The 23328-nt window shown below is 39.2% G+C and overlaps 1 protein-coding gene across 1 annotated transcript in view; it reads right to left on the bottom strand.

The window, feature by feature from the left end:
• Nucleotides 1–961: 961 nt before the first annotated feature.
• The window catches only part of PLIN2 (perilipin 2), a 28137-nt gene continuing 5770 nt past the window's right edge, over nt 962–23328 (bottom strand). The window contains exons 3-8 of the mRNA XM_042447746.1: nt 20834–20916; nt 19770–20055; nt 18818–19002; nt 13754–13888; nt 11858–12148; nt 962–1241 (exon numbers count right to left, since the gene is read on the bottom strand). Coding sequence (XP_042303680.1) covers nt 1107–1241; nt 11858–12148; nt 13754–13888; nt 18818–19002; nt 19770–20055; nt 20834–20916 — 1115 coding nt within the window. The 3' untranslated portion in view covers nt 962–1106. The remainder of the gene's footprint in view (nt 1242–11857; nt 12149–13753; nt 13889–18817; nt 19003–19769; nt 20056–20833; nt 20917–23328) is intronic.

The following is a 23328-nucleotide window of genomic DNA, read 5'->3' as shown; positions in this document are numbered from 1 at the left end:
ACCTTTCCTATCTCTCAGAGGTGATCCACCTAAGAGTTCCCTGTCACTGCTATTAGCAGGAGAAAAGCAATTTTGGAAGCCAAGGAGCAACATTTTCCTCCAAACAGTCCAACTGTTTGGCTTAGATATGAAAAAAAAGGAGTGGAGTCCTGCCAGCTTTCGAGGCCGTACAGAGAAAGGCCAATGGCTGTTGGCTGTGGACCCCTGGAATTATGGTAACCCACATTCTGAAGTGGTATAATCAAGATCCAAATTTATTAGTTCTGTTTAAAAAAAAAATCTCTAGTTTACCCTTTGCTGGGATATCAGAAGATAAAGTCATGAAGAAAAGCAATACCATGTCTTCCCATTGCATTAGAACCCAAAGTGGACTTGTTTAAAAGTGCACTGCACATGATCAAGGATTTCAATGAAAATCAAAACAGATGAGGAACACAAGGTCTTAGTGTGTTTTTCCTTCCTGGTAACTGAAAATGTAGAGATTCACGGTAGAGAAGTGTTCTATAGATGACCTAAAGGAGAAAACATGAGGGAGCCAATATTTTAGATAGGCTTGTCATTTCTGATATTGATCTAGGTCAAACTGTGATATAGGCTAAACTGGGTATTTAAGACCAAGGGATGCTTTGGTCTGAAATATAAGCAATTTCTCCACTGGACAAAAGGTTCTTTTATCCCTGCTAAAATGTTCAACTAATGTATCTTCCATGATAATGAAAAAGTCAAATAAATTGATTGATCTACATGAAAGAAAAGTGATAAACAATTGTGTACTCCAAAGAGCTAAACAATTCCATTCCAAAAAACCAGGCAGGTAAGTTAGAAAGTGTGCATCAACGTACAGTCGGCCCTTCTTATACACGGATTTTTTATACACGGATTCAAGCATATACGGTTTGAAAATGTTCCAAAAAAGTATAAATTTACCTTGATTTTCCATTTTTTATTAGGGACACCATTTTGCTATGTCATTATATTTAATGGGACTTGAACATACACTGATTTTGTTATACACGGGGGATCTTGGAACCAAACCCCAGCGTATAACAAGGGTCCACTGTAGTACATACTGAAAGAAAAAGAACAGTCTGTTTTGTGCTTGATGTCTATTCAGCCCTTTGTCCTGTGGTTACTGGACCATTTGTGCGTGAATAGTCAGGCTGCCCTTCCTCATCCAAAGCCAAGATGTCTGGTATCTCATCAGATTCTGAAGATAAGTCTGTGATGGTGAAGTCTGGAACCTGCAAAAAAAGAGAGAAATTTGAAGGTAAAAGCAGAGACATTTTCCAAAGTACTAGGCAACTAAGGCACTGAAGATAACAGGAACTAACCAACATCCCCCCCACTCCCACTGATTAATTTATTTGTTCATTCAATATATAACTGACAAGAAAAGAAGGAACAATTTGCACATTCATCAAGGATCAAAACAAAGGATTTAGCATATTCACAAAAGATTAAAAGAGTGGGGAGACTTCTCTCTCTCTCTGCTATGGGTTTCCTAGAGGAAACATAAATTTGGAACAACCCCTCATTTTGCCCAGAATGTGTAACTCTAATAGAGGATGCTTCCTTAATACAAAGAAAGATCCATCCAGCTCAGTATTGCTTACACTCACTGGCAGTTGTTTTCGAGGACTTCTACCACACTGTAGAATTAATGCAGTTTAACATCACTTTAACTGCTATGGTTCCATCCTATGGAACCCTGGGATTTGTAGTTTGTTGTGGCACCAGAACTCTATGACAAGGATGGATAAATGTTTCACAAAACTACAAATCCCAGAATTCTATACTACTGAGTCATGGCAGTTAAAGTAGTGCAGTGTAGATGCTGCCTTGGTTTTCATACAATGCCTTTCCTGAAGATGCTAGAAACTATAAATCTGTTGTATGCAAAGTATTTGCTATACCACTGAACTATGGCTCCTTCCTTAATATTTGGGTCCTCTTACCTTTGTTGTATGGGCTTCTTATTGAAATCAAAGGCCTCTCGTTCACTCAAAGCAAGACCATACCTCCCCAGATCAACAAGCACAAACTAAGCTAAAACCATCCCACAGTTCCCCAGTTGTTCTCCTAAACTGGATTCTAATATACAATATACCACAGCTTGGATATAACAGAAGGAACTGGTTGTTGTCACTTGCACCACTTTACTTTAATTATCTGATTTAAGTTGTCAGAAAACCAAATAGTGGGAAGAAAACAATCATACATACTCTTAGGCAGCTGGAGGAATGGCTCATGGTCTTAGATGTCTCTACATAATGCACACAGCATGGGAAATAAACAAGATGAACTTGAACTCTTAGCAAAGCAAATATGATATAATAGGTATCACCAAAATGTGGTGGGATGAGTCTCATGACTGGAATGTAGTAACAGAGGGGGATAACCTATTTCAGAGAAATACAACAAATTCGAAGGGAGGAGTACCACCATTATATGTCTGGTATATTTACACCTATGAAGAGATCCATGACTTAAATCTGGAACTTAGGTTGACAGCATCTGATAAAAATGAAAGGGGAGAGAAACAACAGGGATGTCATTGTGGAGGTGTACTACAGATCCCCAAACCAGACTGAGGACTTGGATCATGCCTCCCATCCTAGACAGAAGTGACTAAAGGGTTGCCACAGGGTTCTTATCCTGGGCCTAGTTCTGTTCAACATCTTTATCAATGACCCAGGTGATGGAATAGATGGCATGCTTATCAACTCTGCAAATGAAACCAAATTAAAAGGGGTAGCTAACAGCCCAGAGGCCAGGATTAAAATTCAAAATGATTTTAGATTAGAGAGTTTGGCCAAAACTAACAAAATGAATTTCAACACAGAGGAGTGTAAAGTACTACACTTAGGCAGGTAAACATATGAAAGGCTTAGCTATAGGATAGGTTGACACCTGGCTTGACAAGAGTATATGCAAAAGGCATTTGGGAATCTTAGTAGACCACAAGCTGAACGTGAGTCAACAGTGTGGTGCAGCAGCTAAAAAAAGCCAATATGATCCTAGGTTGCATCAATAGGAGTGTAGTATTTAGATCAAGGAATACTACTTTGGTTAGACCTCACCTGGAATACTGTGTGCAGTTCTAGACACCACAATTAAACAGGGATATTGATAAGCTGGAGTGTGTCCAGAGTAGTGAAAGGTCTGGAAACCATGCCCTATGAGGAGAAAGGTCTGGAAACCATGTCTTGTCAGGAAGCTGGGTAGGTTTAGCCTTGGGAAGAGAAATTTAAGAAGTGACATAATAGCCAAGTTTAAGTATTTGAAGGGATGTCATATTGAGGAGGGAGCAAATTTGTTTTCTGCTGCTCCAGATACAAGAACCCAGAGCAATTGATTCAAACTACAGGAAAAAAGTTTACACCTAAACATTAGGAAGAACTTCCTGACAGTAAGAGCTGTTTGACAGAGGAATACATGGCATGGAAGTGTGATGGAGTCTCCTTTGGAGACTTTTAAACAGCGGCTGGATGGCCATCTCTCAGGAATGCTTTGATTGTGCATTCCTGCATGGCAAGCGTTTACAGTGAATTAGACTGGAAAGTTGGACAAGGTGACTGCGTCCCTTCCAACTATCCAGCTGAATGTTTCCATGGGATTTTTGTTCTTCCAAACTAGTGAGCAGTACAGTCAAAAACTATTCAAAGAAACTGGGATCATAAAGGGCAGAAATTATCTGCAATTATCAAATTGCAGAAAAATAGTAATTAATTGTATTTAAACAGGTAAGGAGTGACAGACAAGTGAAGGAAGATTTCTTCCTTTGAGCAGAATATGATGATCTGTAGGTAGCCACTTAATATACATTTTCATGGCTTTATATTTCCAAATGCATATACAGATTGAGTTTCCCTTATCCCAAATGCTTGGAAACTGATGTATTTTGGATTTTTTTTTCAAATTCTGGAATATTTGCTTATACTTAATGAGAAATATTGGAGATGGGACTTGAGTTTAAATGGGAAATTAATGTTAATTAATTTATTAATTTATTTGTTTATTAATTTATGGAATACAGGTTGCGACTCCCTTATTTTGAAATCTGAAATAATTGAAAAACATTTTTCTGGGTGGCTGAGATAGTGACACCTTTGCTTTCTGATGGATCATTGTACGCAAACTTTATTTCATGCACACGATTATTAAAACATATTGCATAACATTACCTGAGACCATGTGTATAAAGTGTATATGGCAAACCTGGGTTTTATGTCAGTACACATCTGTAGTGATGTTTCACTTTAAAGAATCTGAGAATTCTGTGAGAAGAAATCCAAACACTTCTGTGTTACAGCTCTTCCAGTTTATAGATGATATTATGTTTTTAAGTTATCTCAACTGGGAGAGACTATCATAAAATCTCCCAATTGAGGATGAAATTACAATCGATTGTATGGTCAAATGAGCCCAGAATACTGGACACACAATCAGACCAATGGGAATAAATGTGGAATAAAAAAAAATACAGGTATATGTATGTATTGCCAAGATATATAAGGAAATAATTATAGGCGGGATAGAGACCGCCCCTTTGGGGCAGCCTGCACCTGCCCCTTTTCCTGACAGATCGGGGCCTCAGTGGCCACAGCGGCAGCCCCAGATGCCCCGATCCACTGCTTTTCCAGCAGGGACATAGCCAAAGGGGGGTTCTTGGGGTCCGGACCCCCCCTTCCATTAGAAAAATGAATGGTGCGTGCTGCTGTGCCGCTGTACCAAAGCCCCATTATAATGGTGGCACTTAGTCTGGACCCCCCCCTTCCTAAAATCCTAGCTACGTCCCTGTTTCCAGGCCTCGTGGAAACAGGGACAGCCTGGAAAGGGGTGTCCTTGGGGCTTCATGCCCCAAGGTCACCCTGACAGCGGCGGGGAAAGGGAGAAAGGGGCTGCTTGACCCCTTTCTCTCTGTATCATTGGCATGGCTGTTTAAAAGCCACACCAGCGAAACGGAGCTCCTTTCAGCACCACTGAAAGGGTTCTACAAGCATCCTTCAGCGGCACCAAGACATAACGGCTGCACCGTGCCGTTTGGACACGCCGCGGCCGTTATGTCAAAATGGCAGCACCCATGTAAACAGGGCGCCGTCATTTTCACGTACCTAGTACGTACTAGGGTTAGGGAGCGTCTAAAAAGGACGCTCCCAGGCAACCCTAGCATGTACTGAGTACGTGCTTCATGACCCATGTAAACAGTGCCTATGTATGGTTTTCAGATGGCATTTACCACCACATAAGCTAAAATGTATATAAATTGAAAATATTAGAATATTCCCAAGAACCAGGAACTTATTGTCATACATGGTGGACATGCATTAACGCTAAGAAATACTGGTTATAAATTTGTAAAATAATAGTTGAGGTTTTAAAGACTAATATACCATTGGGACCAGAGGTATTTTTGCTTAGCATAATTCATGATAACTTGAGGAGCAAAACTGATAGAATTCCTTTTTATATGTTAAATGCTTCAAGGATATTCTATACAAAGATGTGGAAGAATGAGGCAACCCCATTTGTTGAAGATTGGCTATTGAGAATATATGAGATGGTTAATTGGACAAAACTGACTTGCATGATGAAGGAAGGATAGAAAATTTTAAGAAAGACTGGAAAATAGTGACCACCTCCTTGAGGGGATATGGCTGTAATGAGTTTCAAAGATTAAAGAGTTAACTCTGGTTTGTATAAGAAAGGAAGTCATGGAAAAAATGTAAGAGGCAATATATTATATTATATGTATAAATATTCTGGGAATATATAAGCAATAAGTAAAAAAAAAAGTCAGTATTAATAGAATCGATTGGCCAGGAATCATAGTGACATTAGACGGATTCCAAGCATAAAGATTAAGAACTGTTATGGGAGAAGTCAATGTATGTGTTGTTCTTTGTTGCATTAGTATTGGTCAATTAGTGATTAGGTTCGTTATGCAATGGACTGTTATGTTATATGTTTTGTTGTTTGGTTATATGTCTTTTTATGTTATTTTGTTTGAATTTTAATTTTTTTTAAAGAAAAATAACAGTTGCTGTTTATTGAATAAAAATCATCATTACCTCCCAGTCCAGAAAAATCTCCCAATTCAGGGTGGCTAGTAATGTAAAACAGAATATTGGATCAAAATTTATCAGCTATCCTGGGGGTGATGGTTGCAAAATATATTAATTCGAGTCATTTGCAGCTAAAACTTGTAGGCCCAGACTGAAGTTTATTGTACTGTATTTCCATTTTGTTCCAGATGATTAATATGGAAGAAAACTGAAATATATTTTCACCTTCTTACACTATAGAAAAAGAAAGGAAACTATGACTCACCTTCTGATTAACAATAATAGTATGGCAGGAATAAGATATTGAACAGAAAGGGTTTTTTTTCATTTGAAAACCTACTAAAATTGTTAACATGACCTCAGCTGCCTCTGAAATGCCTTTGATCTATAGCAACTAACACAGCTATCATAGCATTTTATCTACTCAGTCACAAAGTGCTAAAAAGACTTGTTTTCTGCAGCTATAAACTATAGCAGGGTTGTGGAACATACAGCTCTCTTCTGCCCATCAACATTTCGACAGTACCTGAGCCCTGCAGTAAAATGGGAAACTTTTACCACGGGTGAGAAACAGAAGAGAGTAAGAGACGCATCTCACCATGATATTACATGGGTGGTGATGTGTGGATATCTGCAAGCATGCAGCACCACTGAATAATATGGGGTACATCAAATTCTGGACATGCCAATCTGCAAATATCCACTCCACTGTTGTGGCAGGGCCAGTATACTATCTCATAATTTATCTCAGGTTGCCAAGTCATGCCTGTATTGGTTCCATTACTGTAACACTGAAACCCATGAAACATTTGCTGAAAACGTAGACCAAGAATACTTTGTGTGAGAGGTTGTTTGAACATTATTTTTTCTGGGCATGCATGCATCATTTATGCATATGATGGAGTTAATTGGTGAGGTTCATTTCAAGCAGCTCACCTCTTAAATCCAACTTGCTTCTTATATTTTCAGACTGAATGCCTCTTAAACGTTCTAGCATAGGTAGCTTTTATCAAAGGATTTTATCAAAGGGTGGTAGGGATGAGATAATGAGCAAAATGCAAGAGAAAAAATGAGATACATCATAGCTCCTGTATAGAACAAACCTCTCTTCTCTTTTTCCCCCTCTTTTATTATACCTGTCTCAACCCTGTTTTCTCCTACTCATGGTAATATTAACTGATTCCTTTAATTTTTCTGTCACCAGAGACATACTAGCATGGTATTATTCACATCTCAGTGAGGCTAACAAAACATCAGTTGAAAGTTTTGACTTTTAAAGGGTTCGCAAATTTCTCTTTTCAGGAACATGCTGAATTGCCTCTGAAGGATGTGTGTATCCCAGTCAAGACTTTTACATGTACACTTCAAATATGAAAACATTTCTTAGTGTTATTGCGGTTATTTTCCACACCTACATGTTTAAATTATGAGGTTGCTCTTTTTTTGGAACAAGAGCAAAGAAGTTTAGAAGATGGTCCACATATCTGTGCAAGTATGCAGTTAAAGAGGAATTTGGGGAGGTATCATATAAATGTTACCAATATAATTCAAGACTCAGATCTGCAACTAATATTAATCTAGGGTGTCATGTAGCTCTACTCCACAACTCCTCTGCCAAGATTGACGTTATAAATTTATGAAAAATACAGTGATAAAATATAGGATTAACTTAGGGGTTGTCTGCACAAGTTAAATAACCTGAGTTCCCCTCTACCTCGCATCGTGTAATGTAGACCACACAGGCCAAACCCCCATTCATATGAGGATCTGGCCTGACTCCAGGGTAAAGAGCTCTTATCCTGGGGTAATTTATCCCTGGTGTTCCGTGGAGTTTCTAGAAAACTACAGCAAAAAACCAGTCTGTGCACACATACCCCCATGCTCCTTACCTTTCCTGTGGTCAATCCATGTGAGAAGCCCCCTAGTCGCCCGTCTGATACAGAAATGCAGTGCCAGACTACATAGGTGCAGCCATTTCTGCATCAGACAGGGCGACTGGGGAGCTTCTCAAATGTATCAACCACCAGAAAGGTAAGGAGCAGTGCACCAGTCCTGGGATGAGGGGGACAGGTGTGTGAACTCCCACCCATCCCCATGCTGACCCAGAGACTAACCTAGGTGAACCTAGTCACGATAGCAGAGCCTCAGCTCATACTATCCTAGCCTTTCTGCTCAGGCCCTAAGCCTGATATTTAAGTTTCTTCATTGTTTCTATCAAACTTTTTAAAACAAGGCTAACATGTTCTTTAAAAGACTGAGGAATTCTCAGCATGGGCCAAATAAAACATGAGTAGTCCTGACAACACAGGGCCCAATCTCCAAATCTAGTGCAAACTGTCTGGGCGATGTCCAGCCAGTTCAGCACTGAACCTGCCATATAAACCCCCCTTAAAATGCTTTTAAATAACTCACCTTTTGTTCTGGATCTTCCTAGAAGATTCAGAGGTGTCCTTTATGGTACCAGGTGGCTTTTTACAACATTGCTCCACTGTATCTCCCAGGACTGCCATGGTATATCACTCATTCTGAGGTCAGACTGAGGCACCCAGCCATATGATCGATGGTGGGTACCTTGTTTTGACTTCAGATTGAGCTGTCAAGTGTCACAACGGAGGGCTGCAGGTAATAGGAAGCAGACGTTGGGGCAGCTCTGTAGCCAGAATATTCCTGGTTGCTCCCTATTCTGCCCTGTGCAGACCTAGCCTAGAAGTAGATCTAGTGTACTGTGTTTTGTTATGTTGTCTTTAGTCTGCTATTAACCTGCTTGAACCTGCCTAAATATCATTGCCCTCACATATGCTTTTCATATCCTCACATCTTCAGAAGTGAACTGGACAATTACTAGCGGCAGGTCTTTTGTATGGGTGGGATTCTTTCCAAACAATTGGCACACTTCATCAAATCAAGTGAAGATTTTTCATTTGCCAAGACCTTTTTAAAACTCATGTCATCTAGTATTTTTATGCTGACTCACTGTTCTGCTCATTTTAAGAATGACTTCTTTCTATTGGCATTGGAAAGTTTGGTATTACTACTCTGAGAGCCTTCGTGCCAAAGAGGGTTATTACATTCCTGTATTAAATATTTAATATGCCAGTAAAGCTTGAGGAAAAGTAAAAGTATTCCCTGTTGACAAAATTGTTGTGTCCAACTCATCTCCATTACTAAGCCAAAGAGCCAGTGTTGTCAGAGACTACTCTGTGATCATGCGGCCAGCATGACTGCACAGAACACTGTTTACCTTCCCACCAAAGTGGTACCTATTTATCTGAGGAGCAGATGTTTATAACAAAGTTGACTTTTTAACAAAGTCAACTTTGTGAAGATACTTGGACTACAAAACATGTTTAGATTTCATAAACCAAAAAAGAAGGATTTTCTTTCTATTATTCCATCAAAGGGTTTAGAGAGACATAAAGAATAACTGTTCTGCAACTGCTGTGTTTTCAGAAACACCTGTAAATGCTTGTAGGGCAAATACTGAATTATTTGAGCAAGAGTGAGGTTGTTGCTGAACCCATCTTTATACAATGTTTACTTGAGGCAACTGCACCGAAACAAGGTCTGCTCCTAAACCTAAAATTTTGCTTAGAAGGCTCACCTGATGAGCCAAGCAGCACATGTAGTCTTGTAACCAACACAAGAACTGCAAAAAGAATTCAGTTTTGAAGGAATGAAACTCACACCCTATTTCTGATCCTCATATAGCTAACACATGGGACATATGTAGGATGACCACCATACTTATACCAGGGAAATAAATGGCTGACAGAGCTGGACAAAGACATTTTTCTGCATGAAGTGAAACAGAAAATGGCATTTACCTCCTTCATCAAAGTGTATAGTACTGAATGCCAATCAATTTATTTTAGCACCTGGGACACAAAGTCCCACAAATACCGCTAACTGGTGCAGCATATATAGTGAAAAACTATTTGTAAACCTTTTCTTGATGCCCCAAATCAGTTGTATGAGATGATCTCCATCTTGAAGCTATCCAGTGGTAAGGCTAGTAAGCATAACTCACCCAGATATACAGAAGTGCTACCCGTGAACAGTTCCACTAATGCTTAATCCTCAATTTGGGCAGTAACAAAATCTTGGGGATTTATCTTGCAATGGTTAGTACAGTACACCATTGATTACCAGGGCCTAAAACAGGTATTTCATTTTACATTAAGCAAGAAAGGCAGAGCCAGCATCGTGTAGTGGTTTGAGCATTTGACTTTGACACTGGAGACCAGGGTTTGAATCCTAGCTCAGCCATGAAAACCCACTAGGTGACCTTGAGCAAATCACATTCTCTCAGCCTCAGAGGAAGGCAAAGGCAAAACCCCCTCCGAACAAGAAAATCATATGACATGTTCACTTAGGGTCACTATGGAAATGGTGAGGCACACCACAATAACAAGGAGAGTGTAACATCTGCAGAGCAACAACCACAGATATCTCAGTTAAGTAGTGGGGGTTCTCAACCACTGAAACCAGTGGTTTTCAACTATATAAGTCTCAGGATCTATTATAAAATCTGATAGACCATTAAAACCACTGCATATGTGTACTACAGGAGACAGGATATTATATCACAGCAACCCATTGCCATGTCATAATCAACCAGTTAGGAAACCATGACCCAAAAATGCAGGCTACAAGCAAAAGCTAGAATCATAAAGCTGGAACAAGTAAAGCTTAAGAAACAGCAAGTATTTGGAAAGCCAGATGAAGAGCCACAGGAAGGAAACAAATGCAGCAGCAACATCTAGAGCCCATCTATTTACATGTCATATTTGCGGCTGATTAATGGACCAGCAGTTTGTGTTCACCCAGTTTTAAAAGACCCAGCTCAATAGTAATTGAGTCAAAGCACTCATTTAGAATCAACAATTTTTATATATAATTCAAGAGACAGACTTTGGCTGCTGAAGCATTTATTACTAAAGCATACATGTTAAATTACAAGGCAAGGCACTACAGAAAGACAGGCTAAACACCCATGTACAAACAGCATGAATCTTGTGTTCAGTGCACAAAAGTAGTTTAAATGGAGTTATTGAGTCATACAAAATCTTAGAAACTGGGAAAAATAATGTAAACTGTCACAGCATATGAGTAACTTTGGCAGATATTAGCCATAAGCCCTATTCAAGAAAAGTGGCAATGTGCATCAAGGCTTTTTTGGTACTACATCAAAGTGGATAAAGGCACACAGTAACTGTAGAGTGTATCCGCAATGGCACACCATGCAGTTTTCAGAGCAGTATCAATATAAATTTCCAATTATGGTGCCAGAAATGTGAGATTTTCTCTTCAAGTGTTTTGACCATATATCACAATAGCAGGAAATTTATTTTAAGAGCCACTTTACAGGTGAGATAGGACTTTGTAACTAGATAGCTAAACAAGGCTTCTTCAACAATGTAATCTGCTGAGGTTTAGAATTCTTAAGACACTTTGCATCTTTCACTACTTCTAGCCAAAGCACTAAAAGCTAAACTCAAGGCATACGTGAATCTCTTTTCTCATGAGACAGTTCTTGTCAGAGAAAGACCCAGCAGACATATGGCAGAAAGCAAACTTCTGCTGCCATATAAATTCCCCCCCAACAGGTTACATTGCAGCTCCAACAGCTAAGCCACCTTGTTAGTTAAGGCTACAAAGTCTATATTTGCCGTGCATGAAACTTATTCTGTGTTGTGTTCAGGCTGTTTGTCCTTCCGGCTGGTTTTTTTCTCCCCTTCACCTTTGTGCTCAGCATTCTGAGAGCCAGCCAACTGCAGGTAAAAGGGACCTACCAGCCAATTGAGGGGCGTGTTGTTTACAAGATAATCCATCACATCATCCAATGACTCCTTCATTTTCTTCAGCTGCCCTTTACTGGTGGTAATGAGATTGTCAGACACTTCTTGGAAGGAAGATGCCGACCGGAAGCTTTGGTAAACTTCCCCTGCCATTTCCCCAACATGGTGAACTTGGTCCTGGATATTCTGTGGCAGGCCTTGTATACTTGACACCAGGGTGAGGCAGGTGGTTTGAAGCTGCTGAGTCAAATTCCGTGCAATCGTCAGCGTGCGTGATTCAATGTACTGGAAAGAAAGAACAGATCCTGGAAATAAGTTTCTCATTTTGCTAATTATAGCTCCTGAGCTTCCACAACAAATGCAATGAGGGACTAGTCAAATAACCTTTGCAACACTTCTATTTTGCTATTCTCACCTGATTGTAACTAGAACTTCGCATTGAAATATCTAGAATATGGAATCTGGTTGAATTCCCACCCTTTCATACTGTTTTCAACATTATGAGCTGGAATCAGACTTGCTCCTTCCATTCTTGGATGGGACTAAGAATCAGTGATGGCTTTCTGCTGGACAAAGGGGCAGGCAGCAATCTTCTTCAATTCCCCTTTGCCCTCTGTTTTATGGCACCATCTTTGAGGGCCCTCTTTGAAACAAAATGGGAATGGACTGCTAAAAGACAAATAAATAGGTCCTGAAGCCTATTTGTAAGACCTGGATAGGGCTGTTGATGACAGGATGACATCTGATTCACAAGTCGAAGTAGACTTGACGGCAGTTAACAAATAACAAAAACAGAGGAGTGGAAGGAGAATAAAGTGGGTTACCATGCTGACTACTTCTTGAATGCCAGTGGAATGCTGCTGAGCACAATCTTGGATCCAATTAACTGACTAGTATTTCTTCAAATATCAGAAGGCCCTTCCCAAGGGGTTGCAATTTTAAGTGGAAAAAACCCAGCCTAATCAAACCAATGAATTTGAATCAAACCTAATCAAACCACAAATAAAATCCTTCCTTTTCTTCCTTCCATACAGCTCTACTAAGTGGTTCTTCAGTTGCCTCAGTTGCCAAAAAGCTTTACTCTGATACTTGTCTGCACCCCTATACAAATTTGGAAGGAGCAGGAAAATGAACTCAAGGACCCGCCTTTCTAGTTCACATGTTCCGGCTTTATACAAGCTTGTTAGACTTTCAGAAGACTGAACAAGACTAGCAGTTAACGCCCAGTAGTAGCAAGAGCTATGTTTAAGCCGATGGTTCAATCTTGGACAGCAGTTCTTATCGCTGCTGTAATTATGTGGGTCAAGAGGTTAATACTCTTAACCTTGATAGAGAACTTTCAGGATACTCGGCTGTAAAATGCTGCAGTCACCAGCAAGGAAAAGTGTTTGAGGTGTTACCTTTCAACAGTTTGGAGACCTCAAGGCCAAATCAATCCACTGAATATTTTAAATCAAATCCCTGCAAGGAAGAAACTGCTGCTGAAAGGAGGCCAAGTGATGGCTTTCCTTCCTTCCTTCCTTCCTTCCTTCCTTCCTTCCTTCCTTCCTTCCTTCCATATTTTTGGCCTACCTACAGCAGGGCACAGTGGGTTTCCCAATGTGCACCACGAAAGCATCTAAACGACTAAGTTTTTACAAGCTCCGGGATGTCTGTTTCTCTTTGAAGAATCTATAATTTAAAGCACATATTTGAAGTCCGCTTATTAATCAGACACAAATGGTTCATGTTACTTAACTGCTGTTACTTCAATCAAACAAAACAGCAGCATGAAGGAAACACAACTGAAACCACAATGCAAGATGCATATGGAGTCAATGGAAGATACATATGGAGTTAATCTTTCTATGCATGTCTCTTTACCTATGGCATGTACGTCCAGGCACCTACCTCAGCACTTTTCAAGTCATCCTCATCATTTTGGCTTATGTTTTTCCTCCATTCTACCCAGGAACTGTACAACTTCTGTTGGGCATCTTGGAGTTTCTGGTTGGCACTATTCATATTCTTTCTGGCAAATTCAATCTAGAATATTCAAAACCTACATGTTCACATTTGCATTAAACATTTTAAACACCTCTTAGAACTTTGATATATTTTTAACCACTAAAACCTTGGAGAATTTCCAGGAAAGAAAGAAACTACTGTTGCTGGTGGGCAAAAATATGCTACCTGCCCATGGCACACTGGGGGAAAAAATCAGCTTCCCCCACCCTTTATATCAGATAACTTAAGAAGTACTAGTCTATAGCACTTTTCAAACTCAGCTGTACAACTCCAGCTTGTACTTCTGCTTAAACCTGGGGGTAGGGCTGATGTTATGAATGTTAACCATTACAAATCAGTTTAAACAGCATCTTATTAGGAATTCTTTATTGAACATTTGGAATATATTAAAAAAACAGTTATATAGAGGGCTACCAAAATGGACCTCGCCGCAAGAGGCACATCACAAAAACGAAAACAAATTGACTAATATTTGGTTAAGATATGAGAACCTATTAAAGAAAAATGGAGGATTAGACGATCTTATAACCAAGGATGAATTATTAGGATTGGACCCCCATTTGACTTGGTTGAAGTACTGGCAAATCAAAGAAGATTGGAAAAGAGATAAGGAGACATTGGGAATAGAAAATACAGAATCAGAATTCGACAAGATTATCAGAGGAAGTAGAGTTAAATTAATTAAAAAAATTTATATATTTCTGATTAATATGGAAATGGTAGATGAAACGGTAAAAACTAATATGATAAGATGGGCCCAAAACATTGGGAAAGAAATAACGCTAGCCAGTTGGAAAAATGTTTGGAAGGAAAATTTACGATTTACTACCTGTATTAGTTTGAAAGAGAATTACTATAAACTTTTCTATAGATGGTATATGACGCCAACCAGACTTGCAAAGATAGCCAAACATGGAAATACGTCCTGTTGGAAATGTAAAGAAAAAGGTGGTTCTTTTTACCACCTCTGGTGGCAGTGTGAGCTTGTTAAGAAGTTTTGGAAAAATATTCATAAAAATATTGTATGTATACTGAAGAAGAATATACCTCTAAGTCCTGAATTGTTTTTGTTGAACATTACGGATGGAATTCAGGACAATTTGGTCCAAGACGAGATTAGTATTCTTTTATATATGATAACAGCCGCTAGGCTGACTTGGGCAAAATATTGGAAATCTAATAGAACCCCTACATTAAGGGAATGGGTTACAAAACTGAGTGATCTCGCAACTCTAGATATATTATCAATGGCTAAAAACAATAGATCTTCGCAACAATATGAGGATAAGTGGGTAAGGATAGTACCACTTTGGGAAAATAACTTGTATAAGGTATGAACATCTGTGTATCTATGTAAATATTTGCTTGAAAATAAAAAAAAAAAAAAAAACAAATCCTCAGAAGAAAAAGAAGGAACGGTAGTATCACAGTGATGTGAATTGTGAGAGCTGAATGACAACTGCCTGGATTCAGTACTGATAATGAACAAACAGAAGGCAATTGTATTTATGCAAGGGAGGGCTCTCAATTTTTCATCTGTTCTGCTGCAGCATGGATAGGAATTGTGTGGCCCTCCAGATGTTGTTGGACTGCTACTCCCCGCAGCCCTAGCCATTAAAGTCAATGGTGAGAAATGCTGGAAACTGCAGTCCAATAAGAGAGCTGTACAATTCCACTCCTGTTCTACAGTCTAATGTGATGCATTATAAGGTTCCTCAGCAAATTTGGACCAGGTTTTAGGCAGCTATGGGAGGCAAACAAGGGTGAAAGATAATCATACAAAGTAGGATGCACGTTATTGAATAATAATAACAATTATTATTATTATTATTATTCCACCTTTCTCCTAACATAGGGACTCAAGGTAGTTTACAAAGAAATAAAATAAAGAAATAAAAATAGTGTCCCCAAAATGCTATTTCAGATGGACAGGTTTCATGATAAAAGCAGCAGAGAGCAACATCCAAAAGTCCAGTAAGGTATCAGGAAGCATTCTACTCCTATAGTGTAATTAGGGCCCGTTGTAACTAATAGGGTCACACTAAGGACAAACATATATGTCAATTCTAATCCCTTACCCATCTTAAATTACTTTCATCCCATTTCTGCATCACACTGAAATTTGTTTTAGCAAAATTCATGTGCATTTCTCCTGGTTTGAGATTTTGTCCACTATGCTTTTCTGCAAGCATTTTTTCTATAATGTGCTACCATGTGCGCATATCCACAGCCCAAATACACATGTTTGTGCCCACTTTTACCCCATTTACACATCATACTCATTTTGACAGCATAACTATACAGTGGGCCCTTCTATTATGCAGAGGATCTGTTCAGGAACACCCCCTCTCCATGTAAGGGGAATCCCACGTATGCTGGAACCCCATTAAAAAATAATAAGGCTTGTGCCTGCGGCATGGCGCACACGCCATTATTTCTTCTGGAGCGCGCCATGACTTTTTCCAGTGTGGCTTTCAGACATATAATGTGGCCGCACTGTACTAAAAAATTAAAGAAATTGACTATCTTAGTACAACTTAGAATTCAAAGATACAGCCATGTTAGTCTGTAGAATCAGTACATGGAGAGATCTTGTAGCACCTTTAAGACTAATTGAAAGAAAGAAATGAGCTTTTGTATACTTCAATATACTTCCTCAAATGCATCTGGTGCTACAAGATCTCTTTTAGTACAACTTAGTTTTTGGTTCACATATTAGTTCAGGATGTATGAATTAGGTAAACTGACATCTAAATGTGAGCTGAACAAGTTTCCCCAAATATGCAGGCAACAAACATTGATCCACTAAGATGTGGACAAGGGCAAGAACCAGATGGGCAAAGTTTGCTAGACTGCTATTTCCTGGGTAACAGAAAAACTCATGAGAACAGCCTTTAGAGAGAAATGAGAATAACTATTCCAAGAAAAAGTCAAATCACCTTTCTCCTATGCCAAACCAAAATTGAAGTGCAAATCATTTGAAAACCTATTTTCACATAACACCTTTACTGCATTGCTTTGTATCAGGGATGGAGAACTACCAGCTTGTGATGCCTTTGGATCCAGCCAAAATTTTTCCCTTGCCCTGAAATTTGGCTTAGGAGAAAAAAAGGTTTCATTTGCACGAATGAATGCTTGTCTTCTGTGCCTAATTGTGGGAGAGGGAGTCAGAAAGCACAACAGGGAGAGGAAGGTTAATCTTTCCCTCCCCATAGAGCATCTCTCTCAATAAAATTCCTTCCCAGGCAGTTAGCCTCAGAAAACAAGCTTCCACTGGTGCCAACCAAAGCTTTTTAAATCCTAATTGCCATGGTATATGTCTGGAGAGAAAAAGAAAGAATGAAAAGGGACATTAGTAAAATGGGAAAGAACACTGGGATTTTACTCTCTACAGCTGGGTCTCCCACCACTCAGTTTCACAGCTTCCCCACTTCCATAGGAATGTGGCTCAACACAGTCCCACACCTCTATTTTGAATCAGGTTAATCTACAGTAGGGCTGTAATGCTTCACTGAGTTTCTTTTCTATAGAAACAACAAGTACGTTCAACAATTTTCTTCCCACTGTGAGAAAAGTCTTTGAAAATTACTGTAGGCTGTTTCAAAGGCTATTTGCAATTCTGGACTTATTCTGGCAAAAAAATTGCACATGGTTGTTTTGCGCAGAAAATAGCATTTTTTGCATGGAAAATAGTATTTCAATGCAGAAATATTAATCACCAATATGCAATTTTTACATATGTATGTGCACCCACCCACACGTGTCTGTGTGCATATGTGTATACATGCACACAGCACAACATTAAAATTTGGCTTACACCAGAAGCCTGCAGCCTGATTTACTGGACAGCCACCTGATGCCGTCATACCAATACATCTCTATTGTGCATTATTAATTGCCAGAGGGAGCATAAGAATCACCAGCTGTTGACACTGTACACAATTTAAACAGAGAAGCAGCGTAAAGAAAGTTAGAGAGGAGTCAGTGGCCTCTTTGAGGAGGAAGCTGAATTTGTAATTATATCAAGAAGTAGGATGAATAAATTGCTTTTGTATATGACCTTCCAATTATGCTGTTCTGGATATATATGGCTTACTGTATATACTCATGTATAAGTCTAGAAATGTAGGGGAAAAAATTGACCTCAAAAAACTGACTCAACTTATCCACAGGTCAATGTAAGTATTGTATCTTAAATCTTATTTAAAAGAAGGCACCATCTCCTGATGAAAACCAAGAGTATAATATGTGAAGCACTGACCCCCTCTATTTTCTCATCCATTCAATCTTAAGAGTAAGCACACAGAGTTATGTCTGCTGGAATTTTATAAGTTCTTTGACATTGTTTTGCTTTGTTTCATCCTTTCGATCCTTTACTATATGCCCCTAAATTTTACCCTCGACTTATCCATAGGTCATAGCAAAATCCATAATTTTGGCCCCAAAACTTGCCCTCGGCTTATACATGAGGTCGACTTATAGTTGAGTATATACGGTAATTGGAATATTAATCCATGTGGAGGTGGAACACTCTGCACATACTCAGAGATATCCTGTTTTGCACCCAAGAGGCAGTGCAGATGTTCACATTCAGCTGCAAATAGTAAATTGGTGCATTTTTGGCAAAAAATGGTCTTTTAAAGTAAAAAGATAGACCATTTGAAATTACCTCAATATTTTTTTTAAAACCTACTTATTAATTAATTAATGACTTAATGAATTGATTTTAATTATCTAATTTTTAATTTTCATGAGCGTGTGGGCAAAACTAGTAACACACCTTGGGCAATTATAGTTTAGCCTTTATATGTTTATCTGAAGCTAAGGAAACAGAATAATTCAGAAAGAACAACAACAACAACAACAGATAATGGGCTGGATTAAAAAATATTCCATAAAGCCCCAGCATTTAACTCTTTTATGAAAAGTGGTAAAAAAGACACTTACCAGATTAACCGTGGAATTAAGTTGAGAAATTGTCTCTTGGCTTCTGATTTTAGCATCCCTAACCTTGTTTAAGGCCTGTTGGTAGGCACGTGATCGGACCTTTGAAGACAAAGATCCTAGTCTAACATAATAACTTGGCTTCTGAACTTCAACTTCAAATCCTTCCATTTTTGTAGCTTCTTTCTCTGCAGAGAGCAAAATATTTTAACTGTGATTCTAATGTTAGGACTATACCATTTACAATCCTACAGCAAATGCTTCACATCCTTGTTCTTTCCAGGTCTGTGGCCTGTCATCAATATGTATTATTTGTCCCAGGCAGCTTTGAAAAGGGCTGTTTAATGAGCAAATGTATTCTTCGCATAAACATCCCAGCTAACTAGGCTGGCAAATCTTCCAGCCAAACCCTTGATCAAAAGCTTACTTCAGAATCTGTTGTGTTGATGCAGCTTGACAGACTTCAGCCTTACTCCATCTGCTGTCCTCAAAATATTTTGGATTACAGCTCCCATCAGCCCCAAGTAACACAGACAATGGTTAAAGATTGTAGAAGAAAATATTTGTAGACCTTCAATTTGAAGCTCACTTGTATATGATATTGAACTGATTTACTGCTGGTCCAATGCCACAACAATACATAAACGTCTGTCGATGACTGAAATTACATAATACTTGATAATGGTCATTTATCATTTTCTTTACAACAGGGGTGAGAACCATGAGTCCCTCCAGATGTTATTAAACAGCAATTTCCAACATTTCTCCCCACTGTTTATGTTACCCAGGGCTGCTGGGATTTGTAGTCAAACCATTGAAGGGTCCCATGACTCCCCACCCCCAGCTGTTTTAATCACTGAAACTGCACAAACCATTATTTCTCTACCCTTGAGTTATGAAATAGCAAGTTTGTCACTTAATATGACAGCATACTTGTGCTGCTGGGAGAACTTACCCAGCTCTTCTTCTGTAAGTGGGAGGTACTGGTCTACAAGGGTTTCTGATTTACTGAGTGCATTATCCACTCCACTAGTCACAAGACGCACTACACGGCTCTCCAGGACAGTACTGATGCTACCAGCAGCAACTGACTTGGTCAGATCCACACTGTTCTGAACAGCTCCTTTTGTCATGTCGACAACTCCATTAATTGTATGTGCAACAGTATCCTTGGCACCAATCACAGTGATTGTTACAGCATCCCTTGCTCCAACAACAGCATCCACTGCATTAGCAACTACCTAGAAGAAGAAAAAGTTGTAGATGCTTCACTACCAGCTGAGAATGAATGCAAGTAGTACAAGCAGTTTTAAGTCCTTGGTACAAATTACACCATCTCAAAATAGTTAAGCATATTCGGAATGTGCAAGATTTGTAACCAATACAGTAAGCGCATCGTTTTCCTTACATGTATGCATACACACTCCAATCAACTTCATTAAACAAAACGAGTATATATCATTACTGTAATGGTGGGATTATATCAGCTGGTTTTTTTTAAAGCCTGTTTGCACAAGGGTCTTTTAAGACAGTTATCTTGTTTATCTCACTATCCTAAATATCCTAAACGACTCATTATGTCATTTTCAATTTGGTTAACTAAGCTATATGAGAATTTGTGTACAAAGTCTACAAAACTTCTTGAGATTCTATTCCTCACAACAGGACATATGTGTCTCCAAAATCCAGAGTGGTGCAGATCCTTGCTCATAAAACATAATATGGAATACTCTATAGGTACAAGGAGGTCTGTATAGATATTCAGAATATTTCCTGTCACAGAAGAGACTAAATAGAATTTTAAATTAACGCATTTAGAAAACAATGGGTGCCAAGCTCATATATGACTCACTGGCAAGTTTCCTAGTTTTTCATACCATAGTCTATCAGACCCAGACTTACTGCATTCTTTTCTGTACTGAAGCAATTTAGGGTCATTTTTCTAACCCAACTAGTTAGTGTATTTTTCCATTCCGCAGGCAATGTGAGGCAAGCCTTATATGCTTCTAAATAACGTACCTTATCAGTTGGTTGATACAGAATGGGCAGCCTTTCTTCCACTTTGTCAAGTCCTATACAAGCATAGCTGTTGGCAACAGCAACTGGAAACATTTAAAAAAAACTATTAGGATAACTCTGTATTTCTGAAGTAACTTCAGAAGTTAGTTCAGCTTCTTTTACTATTAAGCAACATGGAATTGCTTTAGTATGTTGAAAACGTATACCATGACTGTATTGCTAACAAACTGAAAGGCCCCTTTAGAAAGTTAGCAAGCATTTCCTGGTCTTCCGCCAGTTCACAAGAATGGGTTTTCACCACTCTTGACATCCAGTGAGTTCAAAATAGGAACTGCCAAAATTCTGCACAGCATTTGGAAAGTAGGTGAAAGGGAAAGCACAAGACAGAGCCTAGAAGTGGGTGAGGAGTTACTTTACATGCTAACTTGAGCAAGAGGCTTTTTACTTATTAAGCATCTTGAAAATCAAAGTCCGTTAAACAAAAAGTCGTTAGAAATATAATCTTGAAAGCAAAACTCATTTGCCTTCACACCCAATTATAGTCTTAAAAGCTCATGTTTAAATCACAGTTGATTCAAGGCTTACAGTATGCACTCATTACAGTCCTCCAATGTGCAATTGTTTGAGGGTGCCTATTTACAATATAGAAATAATGCAGTCTGACAGCACTCTAGCTGCCATGGTGCCATCCTAGAGAATCCTGGGATTTGTAGTTTTGTAAGGCACCAGCACTCTTTGGCAAAGAAAGATAAAGATGTTATATTTTCAAAGCCGAACTATAGTCCAAAGGTGGGATGGTAATTAGTAATGAACAGATCATATATTACTGAGTATGATGCAGCAGAAGTACCATCCCAATTAACTTTTCCTGGTTTATACTGGTCAAAGACCAAATAAATTTTATTCCTTACTTACTTTCCTGGTTTGAATGAGCACCCTGTTGATAAATGATGTCAACTAGTGTCTCCCTTTGTACTCACAAGTAAAAATCAACCAAAGGGATAAAGGTGACATTCAAACCTAAGACCCCAGTTTGTTGCATTCAAGCATGTCAGGTCTTGATGGCTTAAGAATGCTGGCTTGTTTGGGAGCAAGAATCCAGGATCCCATATTCAGATGTCATACTGCTGCACCCGGATGTTAGTTGCATTCAAATGGTCTGCAAACAACTTCACACAGTTCCCCAGAGTAAGCCAGGATAAGTAAGGTACCCTGGCTTATTGTTACAACTAGTAATTTACTGAAGTCTAGTGAGTGGCTATGTAGTCATTACAAAGTCAGGGAACAGAAAACACACACTTTTCTGTGTTGCAGGGACCTAGTTAAACAATAATATGTATGCTGAAGATGGGGAACAAAGTGTACAAATATTGCTCAGTGTTACAGAACATATATGTCACTAGGCCCTCCCTCCATTTCATCTGCCAGTGCCCTGGCCTCAGAGGGAGAGAAGAGGAGGCAGGCACAGCCCCACCATGCCTAGCCCAGAGACAGAAGAAAAGCCCTCTCTCCATTCCAAATGCCATCACCCTGGCCTCAGTGGGAGAGAATAAGAGGTAGTTTCTGCTGGACCTACTCCTCTCCCGCACTGCCATCCTCTTTCCTTGTACTGTATTTTTAGACTTGTATCTTTAGGTTGTAGGCTTTAGAGCAGGGAACTTTTTAATTACCAATTTGTAAGCTGCTTTGAGAGCATTTCTGAAGGGGGTTTATAAATGCAATAAATAAATAAATAAATAAATAAATAAACAGTGACTGTCCCCAATCCTCTATGATCCATCCATTCATTAAGCCCTGGACCTACTGTGTGCAGGTGCCTCCTCCCCAAACCATTCCATGTCTAAAGAGAGTGCTAATGGATTGAAAAAATGTCCGATTGTGTCTCCATAGCCAAACACAAAATGACTGCATCCTCTACTGAGGTTTACTTGGGTCCCCCGGAGGTCACAATAGACAATGTAATCATTTTGCGTCTGGCTACAGGGATGTAGCCAAACATTTCTTCAATTTCCCACCACTCTCACTAGTCATGGGATGGCCAAACGAGGGCTGCAGTGACTGTGGCACAAATCTGGGAGAAGTGTGATTTGGTTGGAGCAGAGGGAGGAAGAAAGGGAATTATCATCCTCTTTATCACCCAAAAAGTGGTTAACTTACTCCTGCATATGCAACTAATAAGATGCCAGCCAATGTTTTATTGTTGTCTTCATGTCAACCTATGCTTGTCAATAATTTATGGTTATAATGACAATCTGAAAACTCTCAAAAATTTACTGCTACTTCCATGTCCAATCAGCTACAAGCAAACCTTGTTTGCCAAGAACAGCCTAAGCCACTGAGCATTTACAAAACTTGTGGCCTAAAAGTGACAGTACCTGTTACAGTACCAAACTGAAGTTATGTTTATCATATTGCAAGAAACTAGATTTCAAATAAATTTCCAGCCTTTCAAAGATGCAAAGCTAGCCACGTCAGGGACGTAGCCAGGGGGGGGG

The sequence above is a fragment of the Sceloporus undulatus genome, chromosome 2, assembly GCF_019175285.1.
Source record: "Sceloporus undulatus isolate JIND9_A2432 ecotype Alabama chromosome 2, SceUnd_v1.1, whole genome shotgun sequence".
In the NCBI taxonomy this organism is placed as follows: Eukaryota; Metazoa; Chordata; class Lepidosauria; order Squamata; family Phrynosomatidae; genus Sceloporus; species Sceloporus undulatus.
This window is presented reverse-complemented; position numbering and strand designations above follow the sequence as displayed.